At 43.5% G+C, this 23,534-nt stretch overlaps 1 protein-coding gene across 1 annotated transcript in view; it reads right to left on the minus strand.

Annotated features, from left to right (window-relative positions):
* The window catches only part of LOC150083783 (glucose dehydrogenase [FAD, quinone]-like), a 153,476-nt gene extending 139,905 nt beyond the window's left edge, over positions 1-13,571 (minus strand). Inside the window, exons 1-3 of the mRNA XM_090375336.1 lie at positions 13,505-13,571; positions 8,504-8,560; positions 7,012-7,220 (exon numbers count right to left, since the gene is read on the minus strand). Coding sequence (XP_090231462.1) covers positions 7,012-7,220; positions 8,504-8,560; positions 13,505-13,571 — 333 coding nt within the window. The remainder of the gene's footprint in view (positions 1-7,011; positions 7,221-8,503; positions 8,561-13,504) is intronic.
* Positions 13,572-23,534: the final 9,963 nt, after the last annotated feature.

The following is a 23,534-nucleotide window of genomic DNA, read 5'->3' on the forward strand; positions in this document are numbered from 1 at the left end:
TCACAACTTGTTCATGAGTGCCAATGTTCTTTTGAAGAAGGAGTTCCTGAATATCTCTAGTCTAGAATTACCGATGTGGAATGTAGTCTTCTGTCTAGTAGCCACAACTGGAGCGTGAAGGTCAATATGGCACAGAAGATTCTGTGGTAAAACATGGGATCACGTCTGAAAAGATAGTGGATAAATTTCATCTGGAGCGATTCTATTTGCTGTATCAAGTATGCATAGTGTGGGTTCATATAGGAGAAGCAAACTCCACTATAGGGAGTATAGTTGTCTTAAATAAGAGCACAGAGAACTGAGGATCTTGAAATCTGTACGTCTGCCGTTAATGAAGCCAATTTGAACCAATATTTACTTTGAGCCAATATTTACTTCACTAAGTTTATTAGCGTTTTCCAAATTGGCTTTTTGTATCTGCTGAGGATTGGATATTTTTCCACTAGTTTTTTTTTTTTTTTTTTTTTTGCTGGCTTCCAGGTTTGGGAAACCTGGGGACGGGATTGCTCGCACCCACAGGTATTGCACTATTTCCGGTGGGTGCGGGATTTGTGCACAAGGCACTAAAGGTGATAGTAGACCCAGGATCGGCTCTTTATGCCCGGGGGCCGGCAGGGCTGCGTAGGTGTTCGCTGCTTCCTGGTGATGAGGTGGACTAACGCAAGCGACAAGGAACTCTGCAAAGCCAATACATAAAGCTTTGCAGAGTTTCTGCACCAACACAGACGTGCAAGGTGCAGATGGGCTTAGTCTTCGGAGCCACCCCCGGTCCAGGTAAAACACACATACGCATGTTTTTTTCACCCGTTTATTTTGTTGATTTATTTTTACTGAATATAAATCTTGTATATATATTTTGAGAATGTTCATAAAATTGTGGGTGAATAAAAATGGGGAAAAAATAGAATGTTTCGAAGGCGAGCACTCGCTCAGGGACTGAAATTCTTCTCGCAACGCACGAAGTTCTAATCCGAGATCGGTACCCTCCTTCCATCGGTTGCAAAGAGAAGGATCGCGTTGCAAAGGGACATAATTGGACAGCGCATATGGATTACGTTACTGTGCATTTTGGAAAAAAAGTTCACTGATATTTTTGCAGGAAAGGGTGTTTCTGAATATCTTTCTAATGCTGATTTCAAAAATGACTTTCTTTTCCATCGCGTGAGGTTTCTTTAAAAATCACGAAAGAAAATTTGATTTTACACAATTTTTTATTAATTTTGGCAGAATTTGTACACTGAAATCATCATAACAAAATGAAGAAGAACTCACACGCCGTACACAACACCCTTCACGGCTACAAGCCAGGGGTTACAGTAAAGGCTAATACAGTACAATGTAACTGCTATGTAAAATGCTACTTTCGCCAGACTTTTAGATTTAAAGACACGTTGAAAACACCATTAAAAAGGGAAGTCTGGTAAAAAGTCCACTAAACACTCACCTCGAAAACAGATCTACGATAGGTTACACTTTCGTTTCTTCAATGTTCTTGCTATCCTTCTACTGTACAGTCCCTCTTCGGCACCCAGCAATAGTCAGCCATCCCGTTGACATTTCACCTCCCTCTGTTACCTCCATGACTTTACTGTCCTGGTGAAAACTCTCACCCTGTTCTTCACTAAAACTTTCTAAAATCTTCGGGAAGTAATCGATGTGAGAATGTAAAAATTGTACCTCGACACTCGCGTTGCAGCTCAGCTTCTCGAAGTTTGCCAACGTTTTTTCAACCATGTTCTTGTAGTCTGGATACTCGTTCCCCAAGAAGTTCTCAACAACGGACCGGAAGCTAATCCATGACTGTGCTTCTTTTTTATTCATAGTTTACCTCCAAATCTCGGTCCCTCATCAGTTTGAAAATTTGATGACCAACAAAAATACCTTGATTTACCTTCTCTTGGGTGATCAATGGGAATTTAGTACAAAGGTATAAAGGAAGGGCCTGCTTCCTGCAGACCCTTCCTTTATACAGTTTGTGAAACTGTTTCACCAAAACCGGTTTGTTGTGCAAAGGGGAAGGGAGGACAGTTTCGGGGTCGACCAGTGGTTTATGAGCAATGTTCTCTCATCCAGACATCAAACCGCTCCTCTATGACCACACTTAGCCATTCCATGAGCTTACTCCTTGCCCGATTGATCCACTCACACATAAAGCAAAATATATTTGTGTACCCAGACTGCTGCGCAAATAACATCCCTCTGTCACTTCAAAGTCAGCACAAGCCAACCAACCATGTTCTTCATACTTAAAATGTCAGCAACTTCAAGTTCTCATATACGTATTTCTTTTAAATGTGCTACTGGAATTGGTCTATATTTATTTCCATTGTGGAGCAACAGACACACATGTGAGCCTCCACTTTGATGGTCAATAAAAAGTCTGCACTGAGTATGATTGTAACTAATTCCAAGATAGTTCACTAAATCATGTATGATATATTACAAAAAAACCATAGAATCATTCTTAGAAAAGTAGAGGACTAGCTTTCGTTCTCTGTGTCTGTACCATGAGAAAAATATCCCATGTGCTAGAAAATAGAAGGTTTTTGACTTCAGACTAGAACCAAGGAGTTCTGCAGATTCCTTTGGGAAATTTAAATCTCCTACCAGATCATTGAGTTCTTGTTGTGAAAAACAGTTGAGGGTTGAGCTCCGTGTCTCCAGGCGCGTAGACAACAGTTTCATCTTCAGAAGCTTCACTTTCAGCTCTCTCTTTTGTTACATTCTCCGGTAGAAATGGAGGGCATGGAATCGGCAGGTTATTAGGTTATCTCCATATGTTACTGATCTAATGACAGATGGAATATTAGAGTAAAAAAAAAAAAAAAAAAAAATAGAAATAAATAAAATGAAATAAATTGCATATTAGTCAACCCTAGGACTCATTAGTCATGTTTAAATTGCGTGTGTTCTATGATCAATTTGCCTATTTTGCTGGACAAAAATCCGAGTTTCTGTGGGGGGAGTTGAAAGAGGAACTTGCTTTCTAAAAAAGCCCATAAACGTTCGTCGCGTCACTGACGGGATTCGTATCCGGCCCTTTTGCACCTAGGGTAGTGAGGACTGTGGCGATGCCACTGTGCAATCCTGAGCAGACAATATTAGGATAAACAGTGCCCTTCTTTTGCTTTGTGCAGTGTTCGTCTACATTAACTATGCAAAAGTAATAGTCAAGGCAGTGGTGTGTAGACTCCCACAAAATTATGGGAATGATACTCAGCATTAGCGCTTCTTTAGTGATAATGACAGAATGCATCCCATTATCAACAAATGGAGCGATCCATCCTCCATAACTTGGGATTCACAATGGGCGTTGCAGTATCTGTTAATATTAAAAATCAATGATCCTCAAGAAGCACTGGACTGCTTTTACCAAATCATTAATGAAGTAATTAACCTTGTTCCATGCTATAGTGTACTTGATCCAAATTACCCACATTGGTTCTCTAAGGAACTAAAATCCCTACTGGCAAAAAAACGAAAAATGCATAGTAGGTTTAAGACAAATAAAGAAATATACCTTTACAATAAATATTCTTCCTTAAGAAGACAGGTTAAAATGATATTAAAACAGGACTACAACAAATAAATGTGCTTTGTCGAAAGAAGTCTTCGAGGCAAAAGATACGAAGCCTATATTCAGCTATTTCAAAGCAAAAAATCAAAATGCTGCTGTAAACACGCTACATATTCCCAGTGGATTATCATCTTTGTCTGAGGCAGACTGCCTTGCTAGCAGCTTTGAAGAAATTTACAAAACAGATACAGCAGATAATGGGATGGAAGGTAACGAAAATTTTCCTCTCAACTACATTAATACACTAACAGCATTCGAAATCAACCAAGCAGAATTATTGAGCACAATCCACAGTATGAAAAAGAACCTCACATGAGGCCCGGACGGTATCCCTACTGTCATGTGGAAAAAATGTGGAACCACACTTGTGATGCCATTACTTCACTTAATAAAATTGGTATTTCAGAGTGGAATCTATCCAGCTCAACTGAAAAAGGCCTTTGTTACACCTCTTTACAAAAAAGGGAGACCCATCCTCACCCAACAATTACAGACCAGTTTGTCAATTGAATACACTCTCAAAGATAATTGAATCCATTGTAATGAAGCAGCTGTTTAATTTTATGAAACCTAATTTGTCAGATTACTCCCACAGATTTATCAAGGGTCGTTCCACCTGCACAGATATGATTTCGTTTGTCTCGAATATATCCCAGGCGCTTGACGAAGGAAAACAAGTCGACTCCATCTTCCTCGATTTAAGCAAAGCCTTCGACAAGGTAGACCATCAGAGACTAATCAATAAACTGCATCACTATGGTCTCAGAGGATAGGCGCTAAACTGGATTGAAAACTACTTGGAAGGTAGAGAAATGTCCCTGAAATTTAAAGGTAAAATCTCATATCCTTTCAAGCCTAAAATTGGTGTTCCATAGGGTTCATCCTTAGGCCCTCTATTATTTCTTATCTACATCAACGACCTGCCAAGCACCCTTGGAGACTACCAAATCAAAATCAACATATTTGCAGACAACATAAAAATCTATAAAGCAACTCGCTGTACCAATGACTGCACCATCCTAAACGAAGCTCTTCAACGAGTTATTCAGTGGCTGAAGGAGAACAAAATGGCAGTCAATGAAAACAAGTGTGAGCCGATGAGCTTTGCTAATGCACACAAGAAAAACAAACTTAATTTTTCTTATTGTATCAACAACAAGGCAATCAAAAAAGTCAGTGCAGCAAAAAATTCAGGTATCTTTATTAAAGGACCATTTTCCTTTGATGTCAATGTCTCTAACATCGTGAAGGCAGCAAGCAAAAAACTAGGTTTCCTGAAAAGAATTAACCGAGACTTCAATCAGTTGGCACTTTTCATCTTTCTTATAAAAATCTGTGTTAGGTCAGCCCTAGAATTTGCCTCACAGGTCTGGTCCCCACATGTTGCTGACCAAAAATTATAAATTGAAAATATTCAAAAAAGAGCAATCCAGTACGTTTCCTTTAAAAGTGGCCTTGAATACAATGAGAAATCCTACCAAGAGTGGTGTTTGGACTCTTTGGACTTGAAACGCTGGAAGAAAGAAGAGATAAAGCCGCCTTACTCCTTCTTAACCAGCTGTTAAATGGTACCCTGAATTGCCCTCATCTCGTCTCACAAATAAATTTAAACGGTCCGACAAGAGCGGTAAGAAACCATCCACTGCTGAAACCATCCTATGCGAGAACAAATTATGGACACTGCACCTTCTATAACAGGACTGCAAGATCAATGAACAAAGCAAATGTGGAGATACTTGACTAAACTGGACACTTCAAGAGGCAACTGAAATTGCTAACCTCATCCGTTACCTAACTTAAAATGGACTCTTCTTGCAAGTTCTAAGACTTTGATTGTGTAATGTGTGTGAAGAAATACCAGTGCTCTGCCTTACTCCTACCTCTTCACTTAAATAGGACGGATGAGTCCTACTTTTATTTATTTTCTCTCTACATTTCAATTCGCTAGTCTTCTTATGTACATTTACTTTTTTCTTTACTTTGGGAAATTTATACTCCAAGCTTCTCCTTTGAAGCTGAGTAATAATGCTTTGTAGCTTCACCCTCAGGCACGTTTCATTGCTGTTTTGTAGCTGTTAACAACAATAATAATAATAATAATAATAATAATAATAATAATAATAATAATAATAATGACTCACCCAGATTTCTTCGTCGTATGCATCTGTTTAATGACCTCACATTAGACTTTTTTCAAGGGAAATTGTAAGAGGTCCAGAAAACCACATATGTTTGCTTCGAGGTAGCTTTTCCATGTGGAGTCTCTTTTCCATGTAGCGGTGGATTTCTTTGGAATTTTCCTCGTTAAATGTTGCTCTGTCCTTCGAGTGATAAATTCTATTCCGCACATCATTGGAAAGTTTTCGTTTGTCGTGAAGAGTTGGATTTTGTTTGAAAACGACTGCTAAGCTACAATTCCACAAGCTTTCCATCTGAACGATATTCTTACAATTTGGAGGTCTCAAGTTGTGAAACGAAGTTGATCCAACTTATAAGGAGATTTACTGCGACTAAGGCAAGTTCCTTTGCGAGAAGACTTTGCCATGAGACATTGCTGGCAGCATGCAGCCATTTATTAGCATTCAGGAAGACTGGGGGAGTCATAAGGTGGCTCTTATATTTGTCTTTGATATTGAAGTCACTAAAAGGTAGCATTATTGCAACTGGGCTGCGATCAGATGGAAAGCGTGTTTCAGGCGGTGCATCGATTGAACAACTACCAGGAGGTAAAATTAGGTGGAGCCTATTTTCACCCGCTGGAGATGGTTGTTGTCTGCGCGGGTAGTACAGTAGTATCGTCATCGTTTCCACCCCACACCGGGTGGAAAAAGGCCGGGTTTGAATCCCGTCAATGACGTTTGAACTTTAATTTTTTTTTTTTTTTTTTTTCACTACGTGGCTGAGTAATTCGGTCTCAGCGTAGATAGCAAGGTTTCCCTCCCCCCCCCCCACAAGAAACGGGGTTTTTTTTTTCGTCCAGCTAAACAGGCAAATCGACCAGAGAACACACGCAATTTACAGACAAAATAAATGTGGGTAGATGCAATCATTTACGGGTGACCCTAATATAATAATCGATTTTTTTTTTATAGGGGTGGTTGTTGCTAACAGAGGTCGTGGATGGCTGAAGCCAGCCTTTTTAACAACGCGCCAAGCAAGTTATTGAGCTGTGGTGGGAGATTAAATCCTCCACAAATGCCACTGAGAAACGTAATTTGTTGAGAAGCCAACATCGTTTATTTCCGTATTGAGACTACTGTACAGTATCTAAGGGGGATCAACGCAGCGCATCGCTTTACTTGCAAAGGTCATAGTTAAACTGACCTAGTTAACCCTTGCCAAGGTTACGATGTCTTGTGTTAAAATCGGAACAACGGTGAAAGCCTGCAGGTTGACCTGAAATAACAAAAATAGTTAGGCAAAAGGGAACTTACGTTGCCGTTGAGGCCCCAGCAGGCGTGTTCTTGAGGCTCCGTGGCGTAGGCCCAGTCAAATTTGGACATCTGAAGTTCCGTGGCGAAGAGGGGGATCTCGCTGACCACATCCGGAGTCTCTCCCGCTTCCAGCAGCAGAACTCGGTACGCCGGGTCTTCCGAAAGGCGGTTGGCCAAGGTGGCGCCCGCAGAACCTGCCCCCACTGCAAACAAACAAACAAAACACGGGTCACAAAGGTCGACGGAACAAGCTCGCGTTTTGTTTATTTTAAAATCTAATTTAAAAGGGTAATCGGAGCGCGAGACTGAAACCGGATTGAAGTTAATTCGTGAAGAATTTTTCTCCTTCAGCGAAAAATCACCCACTCACAAGCAGCTCGCGTTAAACAGTTTATTTATCCCCTCTGTTGTTTACACGGCCAACATCAGAGGGATGTCCACGACAAACAAAATACATGCCGATACACGTCGAGAAAGATTAATTAAGAATAATTATTGCCATTATCCGTTTAAAAGAGAACGAAGATGGTGCCAGAGAGAGAGAGAGAGAGAGAGAGAGAGATGAACGTTTAGTCGAAATTTCGTTGTTCAGATTGTGTCGACGACAGGAGTCGCGTTCAAATCAAACAAAAATGCCGACTTGAACTTTCAAGATTTGGTTTCTGTTCGATTATTGCGCTAATTTAATTTTTATTTACTGTTTTTGACCACATGTGACCCAGGCGCAAAATGGGCTGCCCAACCCCTTCTCAGAAGCGGGGTTACATTAGTCCAGGGCTCCCATTCCTCCGCTGTATTCCTCGAAACGAAGTTTGCTGCAGAAATAGACGAGACAGTGACCATGTCCACCTCGTGGCGAATGGGACAACAGGCGGGAAATGATTAAACGATCTTATTTTGTGCCACGTTTGAAGGAGCTGTTGTGAAATCAGACTTCATCTTCCATCTTCATTTAAGCGGAAATTTAAAAAAATTCAAATCAAAATCAAAATACAAATACGAATTATAAAAAAAATCGCACAAAAATGCAAAATGGGTCAAAAAAGTTGACAGATGGACGTACGGACGATTGAAGTGCACCACGAGCGAACCTCCGTTGTCCGAGGGGGTGCATCATTCGCAGCAACCCTCATTGGATTCATGGACACTGAGCGCGCAGAAAATTCGGCTTAAGCCAGGATCGATTCCGGAAACCGTAGGCAGATACCCTACATCTAAATTTGAACTGGCCATCTTGGTGGATTTTGAGGGGCGACTTCGATACTGTCTGGTGGGACAGTGCGTTGGCACGCCTCCACCTAGCTAGCTGTACCTCCCATCGCTACAAGCTTTTCCAGAACTATTATTTCGCAGAGCGCACTATCGTAGATAAATCAAACCTTCTTCAGATAACTAGACCAACCTCTCGGGGGTGCCCACAAGGTTCTGCGTTGGGGCCCTTTGTGTGGAACATGATCCTGCAAAGCTGGCTTTCTAAATCTTTTGAAGGGTGTAAAATTGTAGCGTTTGCAGATGACCTGCGGTTGTTTCTGGGAAATCACGCTCCGACCTTGAAAACAAAGTAAATCTTGTCCTAGTAGATCTCTACGCCTGGACGGTTCTCAAAAAGCTTCAAATCAGTACCACCAAAACAAAAATGACGCATATTAAATCGAAGCTGGGCCAACGGCACCCACCGAAAATCAAGATCTCCAGGAAGCAGCTTCCAATTGTGACGCAGGCTAAAGTCCTTGGAGTAGTCATTGACCACAAGCTGAGCTTTCTTCAGCATCTACAATACAATACCTAGGGGTCAAAACGAAACGATTTTCAGCTGCAATCATACGGATCTCCAAGAGAAACTGGGGCTCTTTCGCTAAAAGGCTCTCTTTGTATTATAAGGCTATCTTCATTCCCATTGTGACCTATGCAGCAGGAGTGTAGTTCCACTGGATCCAGGAAGTAAAATGAAAGATAAGGTAAACTCCATCCAACGTGCTGTGCTCCTGGTCACGTATAGATTACGTTTTGCGTTACTTTTCTACAGCACAGTGTCTACAGCAGCAATCCAGGTGACAGTTGGAACTTTGCCGCTCGATCTATTTGTAATCTTCAGAGGTCTAATCTTAAGAATTAAAAATAAAATACCAACGAAGATACACGGCATAGAAATAAATCTCAATTATTATTGCTCTTATATTATTTCTCTCCGATTGGGGGTTCCACCTCGTGACGGGTATTGCTACCAAGAACACAGGGTGGTTGTTGTTATGTCTGTAGAAAATTACTTAGAAAATTCTTAACTGGCTGTTACTTAGAAAATTCCTCCCTGATATCACTTTCACAACTTCGAAAATAGTAAAGACCTGGCTTTACCTTACCCTGGAATCCTCCTACTTGGTCACTCTACACGGATCCTTCAACGAAAAATTACATCTACTCGGTTTGCTAGAAACAGATCACTGTTTCTGCGGGAGATGCCCAAAAACTGGAAACATCTGTTCGAATGCAGGTGGTACGACGACTTAAGAAGGACCATGCTGCAGGCTGTGCCAGGTAACTGAGAACATGGACCAGGGCCTCTACTCCAAACGCCTGGCAATCTAAAGGCATTCCAAGCCTATGCAGCACAAATCTTTGAGCGCAGGAAGTGAAATTATAACGGCACCACTTCATTGACTTAAGGGACCCATATCGTTGGCCCCCACCTTTTTTATTTATTTATTTTTAAAGCTCTGCCTTGAGTTCCGACACTAGTGCAGCCTAATTTAATTTTTTTTTCCTTTTTCTAGCCTGCACCACGGGGTGTTTTTTTTATTCTCCTCCTCCCTCTGTAATGGGCCCCCCAGAGAAATCTGGCCCATCTTTTGGCAACATCAGATGAGTCAGAATCTCGAATTGAGACAATACGAGCACAATTGGGACTGGCCCACCTTCCCGTGAAATGGACGAGTACCCAGAATCATCTGTCCATGTGACTGATGCTTCTGGGTAGCTAAGAGGCCAGAACAGAACAACAGAACACACACACACACACAATACACACAAACCAACCTTAAAAGTCTATCCGGTCATACTTTATGGCGCAGAAGTCTGGACCTCAACTGCCACAACGCATCTGAAACGGATTTTCGCGGGTGAATTCTGGCTACTGAAGTGGGCCATATGGAAATTTCGGCTTCCCCCCTGAATCACCCAAATGGCGGCAGCTGTAAACATCAGACGTCTTCCTTCCATCATCCATTAGAGAAGACTTGTCTTTGCTGTAAAAATGATGGTTGGCATTATTTCGGACTCAGACTGCTGGGCTAACTGCGGTTGGAGAATCCGGATGTACCAAGCCTTAGGGCCAATCCAGTCCTTCAGGCCACTCCAAATCGGTTAAGTTATCCGATCGGTTTCTACCCGTGCAAAAAGGGTCGCCAATATGGCTGCCATTACGACCGGACACGTTATTTCGCGCTTCTGAATTTGTGTGGAAATTAAGGGTTTAAAATGTGTAATCAGTTTAAAAAAGGGTTCCACCTGAAAGAGCTTATCTGGAAGATTCCGTAGGCGAGATTAGTTTTATTATCTATTGGGAACTTAGTAAACTACGAGCGTTTCTATATGTGTCGTTTGTTGTCAGACTACAATGGTCACCTGTGGCTGGCAGAAGGGCCATAGAGAGGATATAAAGCAGAAGCCAAGTTGGTAGTTTACACTTGACTGGGGAGATGTCCAAACTGGGTTTAAAACTGAGCTGAAAGACCGCTCCACCAAACTGTTGTTTGTTTGTTATTTGGTTTTCAGGAGCATTAACAACTAATGCCATATTGCTCCGAGGATATGTGGTGGCCATTCCCTGACCTTTCCGCATCCTCTGTATTTGGTAGTGACGAGCTCGAACCCCGGTCTAATCAAGAAGCGTGTGCTACGCACTGCTGCTCCTCCCCACCTGGCTACGGAGGCGCCGCACCAAACTGTGCCGTAAACCGCTGAATTGTGTAAAACCGTGTGCTATCCGAACCAGAAACAATGACTGTTGTGCTTCTCCCCCACCACAGACTTAAAATGGTGATGCGTTATCTTCTTCCCTGTGCGCCTACCAAGTTTTTCAATGCTACCACGACTTTGCCGCCTTCAGATATCCCCCCTCCTCCAAGGAAGTGATCCCGCTCGTCTAGGAGCATTTTAATAACAAGCTGTTCTCCCCCCCCTAAAAAAACGAATTGGGGGACTAGCCCAAAACTTAAACAGCTCAATGGTAGCCACCAAATCAGACTATGAACTTGTTTTATTTTTTTTATTTATTTTATTAACAACAAGATACACAAAAGGTAACCATTGAATTGTATCAATAAAGATTTTTCTCTTTTTCTCTTAAGGTAACCATGACGAGTGTATCTGAGATCAGAACAATGAACACAATAACAATAATAAGAGATCCAACAGGAAGATAAACATTGATATAGATTCAGACATAGATTCAAACATTAAAATCATATGTACAAAAGAGGATTGCATTAATTAAGTTACCGCTAAAACAAGTAATAAATTAATTAGTTCGAGAATAGAAAAATAATTTCAAAAATAATAAACTACAATAATTAGATGAGAGCTAGTCATTTGGCATTTGAAGAGAAGAGGCAAACTTGTGGATGGAGTTCATCAGTGGTTGGGAGTTGTCAAAGAAGTTGTTGTGGCTGACATCTTTTGCCAACAAATTTTGAGCTCTACCAGGCTCCACAAATCACTTCCCGGTAATCCGGACAGCGTCGACATGGAAGTGAAACAAAAAAAAGAAAGGACTCTCGGCAATCCTACCAGTATGAGGACGTCCAGATTATCGCAGAACAAATGGATGATATGGAGGACACCCGATCCGGTGCTCCTCCCTGACCAAGCGGAAAAACATCAAAAAGGATGGGTCCAAACGGGAACGGGAAACGCGATCCCAGAGAGAGACGAGAGAGCATCTGGACACAGCATGTCAACAGGAGGAAATGAATGATGACGAGCAGCAGGACCCACCGCTGGATTCTACTCTGCCAGAGGGCACGGTTTACCAGAAGTCCCTCTTACTAAAGATGCCCCTTGAAAATATGTTCATGGAAAACGCAAGTAGTGTATCCGCTACCCTTAGGGTCCAAATAGTCACAATCTTCCACAAAATGGAAACAATATTTAGTGAACACGCATCTTCAATGCAAAAGGGCCATCACGCGTCTAGAAGCATACAAAAAATGTGGGGCAAACCAAATGCCACAGCGCGCTCCTATATATGCCCAAGCGCCGAGGACAAATACGCAGGAGCCACCAGCATCCAGTAACCAAGCGCAAAACGCTATTACCAACAAACTTGGTCTTCCTCTGACCAACATCCACAGAAGAGCATGCCACAAGCGGGGCGGTTAAAAATAATAACAAAATTGGCAGAAGGCCGCGGTAGCCCAGTGATCAGGAGCGTGGGTGCATAAATACATGTGCCTTGACTGACCAGGGTTCAATCCCGTGACTGCTAAATACGGTGATGTTTCTTGTAGTCTGTCTATCTTGTAAACTCCTCTGACCGCTTGGTCGTCCCAGAATTTAAACAGAATATTTATTTATTATCTAAAAACAACAAGAATAAAATCTGTCAGCAAAATAAGAAACACTGGGGTCATAATAGAAACCCTGACCAAAGAAGATGCCCAGAAGATAATAACAAACCCGAAAATACAGACTCTAGGCCTGGAAGCAGCGCCCCCCCCCTCCCCTAGAAGAAAAGGGCCTAGTATCATCATGTTGGAGCCCACGTCCTGCGAAAGTAAGCGGTCAGCTCTTCACCACACGACTTAATCCCAGCCTGAAGGAACATTCCTTGGTCAGTAGTACTCTGATTTTACTTTGTCAGCAACCTTGCCATATCTCTCCCTGTAGTGTTCAGCGAATTTCGGGTACAGTGCCGTCGTAAAATATGCACCCCTGCTCGAGCTGCGAAAAACTTTCCGACTGCCTAATAAAATGTACATCATCGAACCAGCTTTTTTCTTGCAATTTTTGTGGTGGCATAAAAGATCTAAAACGGACTGCGCATTCTGAGGAAATCAAAATGGAGATGTGTACTCTGCCGCAAGCAATATAGTGATTCGTCAGATGTAGCTGACATATTGGCTGCTCGTTCCCCCACAGTCTCTCTCTCTCTCTCTCTCTCTCTCTCTAGAATGCTGAATGACGTCGGCACACATAACAATTCCTCTCTCAGTGAATTGGCTACGAACAGCAAGCTTTTGCCTGGGGGTTACTGATAACTGTACACAAACGGAATCACAGGCTTCAGTCAGCTGCGCTTTATGCGGGTGTAACACTGAGAAACTTGAAACTATTGAAGACATTCTAAGAAAGCTGCATTCAGAAAATAGCTCGCTAAGGGAACGTCTGAGCCAGCTTGAAGATGATCAACGAAAGTACTTGAGCCTACTACAAGGTCTCTTGCTCGCGAACACTAGGCTCTCCTGTCCCGACCCACAAGAACGCCAATCTCCCTCACCTGAGTCATCGCTACTGCCTGAAGCGGAAATAGTTGCACTCTCTAAAGACAGCGCCAAAAGCGCCATGCTAAAATCTCCGAAACGAAACTCTAACATTGCAGACACGAATGGAGCACAGCAAGGTCAGATGCCCGGACCTCGACCGACGTAAACATCCCCAAGCCAACGACATTCCAGAAACAGCAAGACCACCTTGATTGGCACGAGGGTAGTTAATACTAGCCTACTCACGCAAATATTTTCATTAGCAGGCTGGATCCGTTGACAAAAGTTGAAGAAATAGAAGCACTATTAAAGGAACTAGGAATACCCGGTAAGCCTAGTTCCTAGTTCAAAACCAATACCAAGCATCCCTCTTATGCCTCCCGAGTGATTCAGATTGATGGGCCCAATTAACAACAATACCTCAATGCTGAATACTGGCCCAGAGGTCTGTTGGTAATGTCATACTGTGGGAGACTAAAGTGTAAGAACTCATGAAGCCCGAACCCCATTCAACAACAATGCATAACTATGCTAGCAAGCTATCTTTCCCCGCTAGCGGAGTCTCCCAAATTATATCTGGGAGCGGCTGCAATTTGGGCATGTCTAGCATGGAGATGACGAGCGAACATCAGACTGGTCGCAGTCCAGTTAGAATATCCAGCAACAGGGCACATCGAACGCGACATCGAACCCTAGATGAGATTTCAGATCATTATATGAAAAGCAGATACAGTTTGGAGAGTAATCTCATCATATTACAACCTTCTGTCGAGGTAAATATCCGCTGTTTCCTACAAAACATCAGGAGTATTTGTGGGTGGCGCAGTAATCTGTCAAAGGGGTTCACCCCCCCCCCCCCCCCCCAATTAAGGCATCCACTTATCCAGGGGGTGACATAGAAGCAGATCTTGGAATCTATCGAATTGCTGCTTTGTCGATCTCTGTGTTAGCCGTTTATTTCCCTCCACCGGTTTCTGAGGATTGTGTCCTTAATTTGACAGCATGGCTGTCATCCACAAGCAATCATCGACAAAAGCTCATCATCCTCGAAGACTTTAATCTTCCAATGCCAGACACAAGAAGGAACTCCTAGATACACGGTCATTGAGCATGTCGGAAATGGGCAATGGTCTTATTCATGTTCCTCCCTCACATGGCGATGTCACCTCGCAGAGCATCTTCTCAAACTGTTCAGTAAAGGAAACCGTGACCATAACTGAAAACTTCCTCCCGTCCGATCACAATCCGATCGCTGCTAATCACTGCAGGCACCTAAGGATGAATGTACGCAAGTGCAAACTACAAACACTGTCAGGAGACCGTACAATCCAAAATGCGTAAAAACTGGAAAAGTTACTCTCCTTTTCCAACTTTACCCATGGAACATGCTGGCTGAGATTATATCAATGAGGCTGCCTACTCGCTTTCGAGATGGATGGAATTCATTGCAAGGTCTGCAATGTCCAAAAGTTGCATCGTTAGTCCCCACTCAAAGCCGTGGTGGAATGACCTCTTGACTAAAGCCTTCAAGGAAAAATAGGCAGCCCATGCCTCGTACAAGAAATCACCTTCCAAGATGGCAAATTTTCCAAAGATGCTATCCATCTAAAAGAGTAAACAATCAGCTATTGACAAGTTCATGAAGGCCGGCTATCCAGGGGAAAACCTGTGTGGTCCACAAGTCATACTTGCACCTCGCTGTCTTTAGATGTCCAGGAATGGTGTGAGCATATGCTGCTGTTTAAGCGAGATCACCGGGTGTCCGAAGCATATCCTTGGAACGAAGCGTTTAACGTTTCTTCACCTTCTAGTAACACAGAAATTTCCGAAGAACAACTAATAAAAATAATAAATTCACTACCTGACAAGTCCACCACAGGAATTGACGCAATACTCCTTTTTAGTATAAAAATTGCTTCTCATTTCATCAGCAAAGAGCTCGCTCAACTCTACAACAAAGTACTGAAATATGCAGAGGTGCATTCAAGCTGGTTGTCGTAAAGAGTCGTGGCAGTTCCGAAAAGCCGCGTGCGAAAAGACCGGCTGACTTAAGACCAATATCAATTGCCTCTCCCTTCCTGAAATGCCTCGAGAAGTGCATCTATAATGATGTAGCACTCGCAATCTTTGCGCATAGGCCAGAACACACACATTATGCCATGCCTAATAGATCTACTTTACCCTGCCTACAGTCCCTATCACAGAAAATACGTCACGCCTGGAATGACAACGAAGACCTCCACACCATTTTTCTGGACATGAAATTTGCTTTCGACTCAGTCCAAATCACGCCCCTTCTTGCTTTGCTTGAGAGATTCTAAGGGATATCCAGAAATATGCTCGAGATCCTCAATGATCTGATGTCTAGGAGAATGCTTTACTTCACTGGTAATGGCATTACAGTCTGTTAAATCATCGAGGTAGGGATCCCACCTGGTGGCTCTCTCTCTCTCTCTCTCTCTCTCTCTCTCTCTCTCTCTCTCTCTCTCTCTCTCTCTCTCTCTCTCAGCCTTGATATTTGCAGCAATATTGTTCCACTAATGGATCAAATCCCAGCGTTCCTATCGTATGCTGATGATATTGTTTGCTACTTGCCATGCAAACGCCGTGTTGGTTGATTCACAAGAAGGACAAACCTCCTCTGAAGCTGTAAGCAGCTATCTAAATACATTCTGTAAGAATGCCAAATTTTTTGGCCTGTTAGTCAATCCAGATAAGTCAAACTATCTCATCTTTACTCCAAGTCGGATGACTTCTTCTGACACTGCATCTTCTCTAAATCCGGAATTGGCAGGAAATGTTCTGACTCCCACAGACAGTGTCAAATTCCTAGGGGTAATCCTTGATGCCAACCTCACCTATAAAAAACAAATCCAAGTTCAGTATTCCAAAGCCTGAGAGCGTTCTGGGGAACGAAAATTGATCTGTGCAAAACGCACAATAAGAAAATAATCAAGAAGTACCTCGTATCTTACTTCTGTAGTGTACTCTCCTATGCCGTGGAAGTTTGGTCGGCGGCACCATCCACCAGCCTCAGGAAACTATGGGGCCTCGAATTCAGAGTGCTGAAGTGGGCCAACTTGTGGTCGCACCACATCTACACGACATCCAAATCTGCACTCTGCTCCAACCTGCAATACACGCCCACAGTCCACGGAGCCCATGTGCTAAAAATTAGGGCATTCCTTCATCAGTGCTCAGCTAAGCATGATCACATCAACATCTGGAACATGGTTGGTTGGCGTTTGCCAGGCAGACATCTCCGGAATACCTTCCTTGTGCTCAAAGCTCCAGAGGTTACAGAATTGTGATGTATTTATTTTGGTGAGTATATTTATTTTCTTGTTTTCAATGTTGCCATCTAATTTGTTGTAGGATGTCTGTATTAATTAGCCACGCCCCCCTAGATAATGTCTATACATGGGGTGATACATAAATAAACTGACGATAATAATAATAATAAGCACATCTGCACTCACAAGCACCTGGCAGAGCAGTTCACCCGAATGATAAGGCACCCAGAGACAATCCAGAAGTTTCTCACTCAAGGAATCACATATCTGAAGCCTAAAGACGAAGAAAGAAGAAACCCCGCGAAACATAGGCCAATCACCTGCCTCCCAACAATGTACAAGATCCTGACCAGCTGCATAACCAGGAAGAAAACAGACCACTTGAAGAGCCAGAACATAATGACTGAAAAGCAGAAAGGATGCAAGCAGCTGAGCAAGGAGCAATTAACCATAGATACCGATGTTATAGAGCTAGCCTACAAGAAGCGCCGCAACATGTACACAGCCTACATCGATTACGGCAAGGAATTCGACTCTATGCCTCATAGCTGGCTAATAGAGACCCTGAAGATCTAAAAGTGTCAATCCGAAAGTGATAAACTTCCTGGGAGCAACAATGGCGAAATAGAGTAACACCATTATGGTCGAGAACATCACAACCAGGCCAATCCCCATCAGGAGAGGAATCTTTCAGGGAGATGGCCTGAGTCCATTGTGGTTCTGTTTAGAACTTAACCCGTTATCCACCATGCTCAACAGTAGCAAGTACGGATATAACCTCAAAGAAGGAAAGAAGAAGCTGCTTACCCTCACCCACCTGATGGACACGGATGATATCAATCTCTACACAGGAACCGAGACGTACCTTCAGCAACTACTCCAATCACCGAAGAATTCAGCAATGATATCAGGATAGAATTTGGTCTAGACAAATGCAAGACCCACAGATTGCGCCAGGGAAAATTAGTCAACCGAAACTACCAGCTGCAGAGTGGTAAAGAGATCGAAGCCATGGCAGAGGGAGAGGCCTACAAATACTTGGAGATGATGCAGGCTCAGCAGTTCCACCACAAGGAAATTAAGGCCTGCCTGATTGAAAAATATCATCAGAGACTCAGAAGCCTGCTGAAAGCAAAGCTGAACGGAGGGAACACAGTTAAAGCCATAAACACATATGCAGTCCCAGTGCTAACATACTCCTTCGGGGTCATAGACTGGACTAACACAGATCTGGAAGATATTATGAGAAAGACAAGGACAATGATGATCAAGAGCCGCCAACACCACCCGAAATCTGCCGTGGAGAGACTGACACTTGCTTGAGAAGAAGGAAGAAGGGACCTGATAGCCCTGATAAAGCAACAGAAAACAGCGATAGTTAACCTGAAGGATTACTTCGAGAACAAAACGGTACAACTCCACTAGACCATAAGGAAGATAGACAAGCAGTATATCCCATTCAACCTACATGACTTTCATCAACCAGTGAAATACCACCACTTTGCTTATTAGAGGCTTGAAGTGGTGAAACCCATGTTTAGTCTCTAGAGCAAAGTTTTCCGGCATATCCTTCCCCCATACTTCTCCTTCAACCCATGCACGGTACTAAGTACTATAGGTTTTGATACCTTTCGTGTTTGGGGTTTTCATAAAAAAAAAAAAAAAGCAAGGAGCTCCCCCAACCAGGAGGTACAAACGAAACTAGAAAGATGGGCAGAGAAGACACTTCATGGCAGACACTACAATGATCTCCATGAAGATCACATAGATAAAATAGCTTCCAATGCATGGCTCACGAGCGGGACGCTCCCCCTCCGAGAATGAAGGATTCATGCTCTCCATCCAAGATGAGGTAATCAACAACAGGAACTATAGAAAATACATCGGCAAAGAGCGCGGAGTGTCCGATGAAACATGATGACGATGCCACCTGGCTTGAGAAACGATCCAACACATCACTGCATGATGCAAGGTGATCACGCAGACTGAGTACACTCATAGATACGACCAGGTAGCCAGGACAATACATCAGAAGCAAGCGAGGAAAGTGTACCGTACTACAAGTACGAACCTCAGGCAGTACTAGAGACCCCAACCCACAAGCTGTACTGCGACCGCGCCATAATAACGGATAGGAAAATCCGGCACAACAGACCGGACATAACCCTTGTGGACAAGAAGGAATAGGGTACCTATCTGATTGATATAGCAGTACCCATCATTGGCAATCTGCAGAAAACCCATGCGGAAAAAATCAGGAAGTACACGAACCTAATACAGGAGATCAAATAAATGTGGCATATGCAAAAAGTAACGACCATCTCTATCATCGTGTCAACCACAAGTATGGTGTCAAAGACCCTACATAACAGCCTAGCAGCAATAGATCTCCCAACCGAGCGAACACCTACAAGGAACTCCAGAAAGTCGCAATCCTGAACACCTGCAGGATAGTCAGAGATTTCCTCGACCAACAGTAACACCAGAAATTACAACCACCATGTGTACTTGGTAGCAATACCCGTCACGAGGTGGAACCCAGATTCAGGGAGAAATAATAATAATTTCAAGAGACACTTCCCTAATGTGACTCTGGACACTTTCAACTCGCTCAACTTGGACATCGACCTGTCGTCTATTGACAAGGTATTCGCGATGGAATCTTGTCCTATCTTTCTGTTTGTAAAGGAAAGTTATGTAAGTGCCGGTCTCAGTTAGCCAATATCATTTAATATTATGCTCAACTTGTAGTCACTTTTCGTTTTAATTACTATTTCCTTTTTTCATTTTGATTATTAATTTTGTTTTTTTTTATTTATTATTATTTTTTTCTAATAAAAAATTCAGTTGTATAAACAACGTATTGTAAGATTCCTCTGGCTTTCTGTGTAAGGAACCACTGTTGTATACAATTTATGTTAATAAAGAATCTTATTATTATAAAAATATAATACGGACAAAGAACTGATACCAGCAACACTCCGGAAAGAACTGTATATAAGAAATCTGAAACAGGATCTTCCGGAAGTCGACCGGACGACGCTAATAACACCCCGGTACCAGACAAAATCCAGGTCAGGGACTGCCACAAATTGGGTGGTGGAACTCTCGTCGGCAGCATGGAAGACCATAAACCGACACAACGGGGTTTTTATAAACTGGAGCAGTCATCGCTACAATGTGACCTCACGTGACCGTCCCCAAGTTCTTCAGGTGTCGCTGATTCGGACACACTACATATACCCGTGCCCAAACCATTCCCACTTGTGGCCTCTGCGCAGAAAAGGGCCACGAATTCGGGGAATGCCCTAAAAAAGCAGAACCGCGAACATGCGCAAACTGTAAGTCGCAATAACTGCAAGCGGATCATTCAGTCAGGGATAACAAGTGCCCTGTTTATATTAAAGCAAAGGGTACGTACCAGCTAAGACTGAACTATGGCAGCACGCCTTAAACACTATAACAACAACCGGGTCCATTTCATCCAGCTAAATGCCGAAAGATCCAAGGCAGTCGCAGCTGAGCTGACCAAAAAACCTGATGAAGAGAACATAGACAGCCCTACACCCACAGTAAAGTGGTCAGGGGAAACCCCCTGAATTACAAATTAGTCGAAATAGATGGGGAAACCCCTTGGGCAGCGGTTCTAATAAGAAACCCTAACTACACGGTAACCAAGCTAACAAATTACCGTCTCCCTTGGGCGGCGTGCGCTCACATTGTCCCAGCCTCGAGCGAATTCTATGCGGTTTCACTCTACTGCAGGCCAGGACAGGATATCTTACCTACCATAACATATCTGCAGAGCGTCCTCGCAAGACTCAGGGCAGCCCAACTGCCATCAAATCTATTCAGCTGCATAAGAAGCTACCTAACAAACAGACGGATCCTGGTACAGGCCCCTTACTGCAAGGTAGATCGACAGATACACCGAGGATGCCCCCAGGGCTCAGTATTAGGCCCCCTCCTGTGGAACTATGTATTGGACGAGTTCCTCTCCCTCGACTTAGGGGGTGTACAGGCATTGGCCTATGCAGACGACCTATCCCTAGCCCTTACTGCAGATTCAAGAGCCCAATTAGAAACTCTCGCGAATGCAGCAGTAACCACACTGCAAGAATGGACGGAAAGGCATCGGCTCACCATTTCGGCCACCAAGACTAAATCCATCTTACTTAAGGGCTACCTAACCCCAACTAGACCGCCGCAAATAAGAATCAACAATAGGACAATTAAGCTAGTCACAGAACTAAAGTACCTGGGAGTTATCCTGGACCGTAATCGGTCTTTCACCCCACACCTAAAATATATACAGGCTAAGATGAAAAAATACGCTGGCATGCTTGCCAGAGTCACACGTTGCGAATGGGGCCTGAAAAGGCGCACACTTGCGATCCTTTATAAAGCAGCCATTATCCCGGCAATCGCATACGCCTCCGGCGTCTGGTTCCACAAAGCCTCAACAGCGGTAAACCGCAGACGACTGGATATCATACATAGACCCATCCTATTGACCCTCACCCGAGCATGCAAGACAGTCTCTACTCATGCACTACAAGTGATCACGGGCGCTCTCCCTCTTGATCTTGAGGTGATTCGCAATGGCATGCTTCAGCAACTCAGACGTGGCAAAGTCACAACCTTCCAGGACCACACTACGGACCCGGCTAATAACTGTGAAGTTGAGAAATACAGGCTGCAAACGTACTTGACATCGATATGGCAACAACGCTGGACGATTTCTGACAAAGGAGACATCACGCGAAGGTTCTTTCCGAACTTGCAAAAGGTGTACCCAAAATATCCGACATGGCTCTGCCCTGGTCTCCACGTCACCTACCTTCTCACAGGACATGGAGCTATCCGCCACAAGCTACACCTCTTTGGACTGACAGATAACCCAGCCTGCGCATGTGGTTCCCTCGAGACCTGGGACCACCTGCTACACGAGTGTGAACTGTACGAAGATCTGCGTGGACACCTCATCACACGAGTCCAGTTCAACCCCAAAAATCAGGAGCACTACCTACTGGAGGACGAGGGAACCTACAATGCCCTAACCAACTTTGCTCAGTGCCTCTTTGTAAGACGCCAGACTCTTCCTTTGCCGGAAAATCTAGGACAACTAGGATAAATACAACAACAATCACAACAAATGATGAACCAAGATAAAACTGGACTGTGCCTGAACTGCACTCTCCCAAATACTGACCGATGGAGGACACCGATTCCATTTGAGAACTGTTAACCAAATGCATTGACTACAATCGGACCTTCGGGAGTCCTCCCTGACTGTGACTGAAGCCTATCCTACTGAATATCCACTAGTGGATGGACCTGGATCCCACGAGTAACTACTTAATAAAAGACGAAGCATGATCTGCACAAATGTCATACAGACCTGGACTGAAAACCTGGACAGAGATATCTTCACTCCACTCCTGGGAATACCAAATGGGGCAGCCCTGACGCCTTGGCGCCCGACTGAAGCCACCCCACATGTATGCCCTGTGGGCAAATAGGCCAGCTCCCTTGCCTGGCCTACTTTCTACCCGTCCCTGGTGGGGGATGAGGGGACAGCCCTGCTGTCACCTCCCCTTCTCGCCACCCCTTCTTTTCCTTCTGGTGGGGCATGGGCATGCCCCACTGTAAACTGGAGTTGTCTTCCCTATCGGCTCCATACTTCTATCTATCTCCCCCCCAGTCTTCAGTCTCCCTCCCCACTCTACCTGCACGCTAGTGAACGCCCCACACAACCTAAATTCCACAAGTGAAAATCAATTTCGCCCACCATTTCTTTTGACCTCCTAGCACTTCCTCCTCAACGTGATCACATTTTTATTTATTTATTTTTATTTATTTTTATTTTATTTTATTTATTTATTTTATTTTATTTTTTTTTTATTTTATTTTTATTTTTATTTTATTTATTTTATTTTTATTTTTTATTTTATTTATTTTATTTTTATTTTTTTTTTAGGTCCTAGCCACTGAAATCTCAGGAAATTAGGTGGCAGGACCTGCCAGAGTGAACTATATTCAAGTGGATACCTGGTCTGCCTCCACGGGGCGAAAGTGGGGCAACGTCGGGCCTCAGTAGAGGTCTGGCGGCTAAATGACCAGATGAACAACGGTACAAGGCATCACACATATACAAAGTCCATACACTTTTAAATCTCTGGCTTTTCCAGTAAACTGGTTCACATACAATGTAACCTACGCGGAGATGGGGGAAACCCCTGGTGCCGCTTGACCCTAAACACACTTTACACTTTACACTTAACATATCTGCAGAACCTACCAAGCCAGAGTTCAAATACCTTGCCAGAGACTAAAATATATCTGCAGAGCATATGTACAGACTTTCTGAAAGCAAAAATAATTATTGGTGCAGACGTAAACCGTCGCTCACCTGCATGGCACAGTGAAACCCAGGAACGACGTGGTGCTATAAACGGACAGCGCCTTGAGGAATTCCTCGCAAACAGTTACTTCACCATCTTAAACCGACCAAATAATCTGCCGACCTTCTCCAGCGCCATGGTGGAAGCCACAATAGATATTACACTGGCCAGCAGATCTATTGCTGACCATATACTCCGTCGTACTGTATGCCTCGGAAATTTGGGGGTCCGCGGCCCCTACCAACATTAAACGCGTGTACTCCGCCGAATACTGGCTCCTTCGTTGGATCACGCAAAAACATCGTCGTCCACCCCAGCAAAGAACAACTGCGATGGCGAACTCACTT

Source organism: Mastigoproctus giganteus, chromosome 6 (genome assembly GCF_048544385.1).
Source record: "Mastigoproctus giganteus isolate SK-2022 chromosome 6, ASM4854438v1, whole genome shotgun sequence".
NCBI lineage: Eukaryota > Metazoa > Arthropoda > Arachnida > Uropygi > Thelyphonidae > Mastigoproctus > Mastigoproctus giganteus.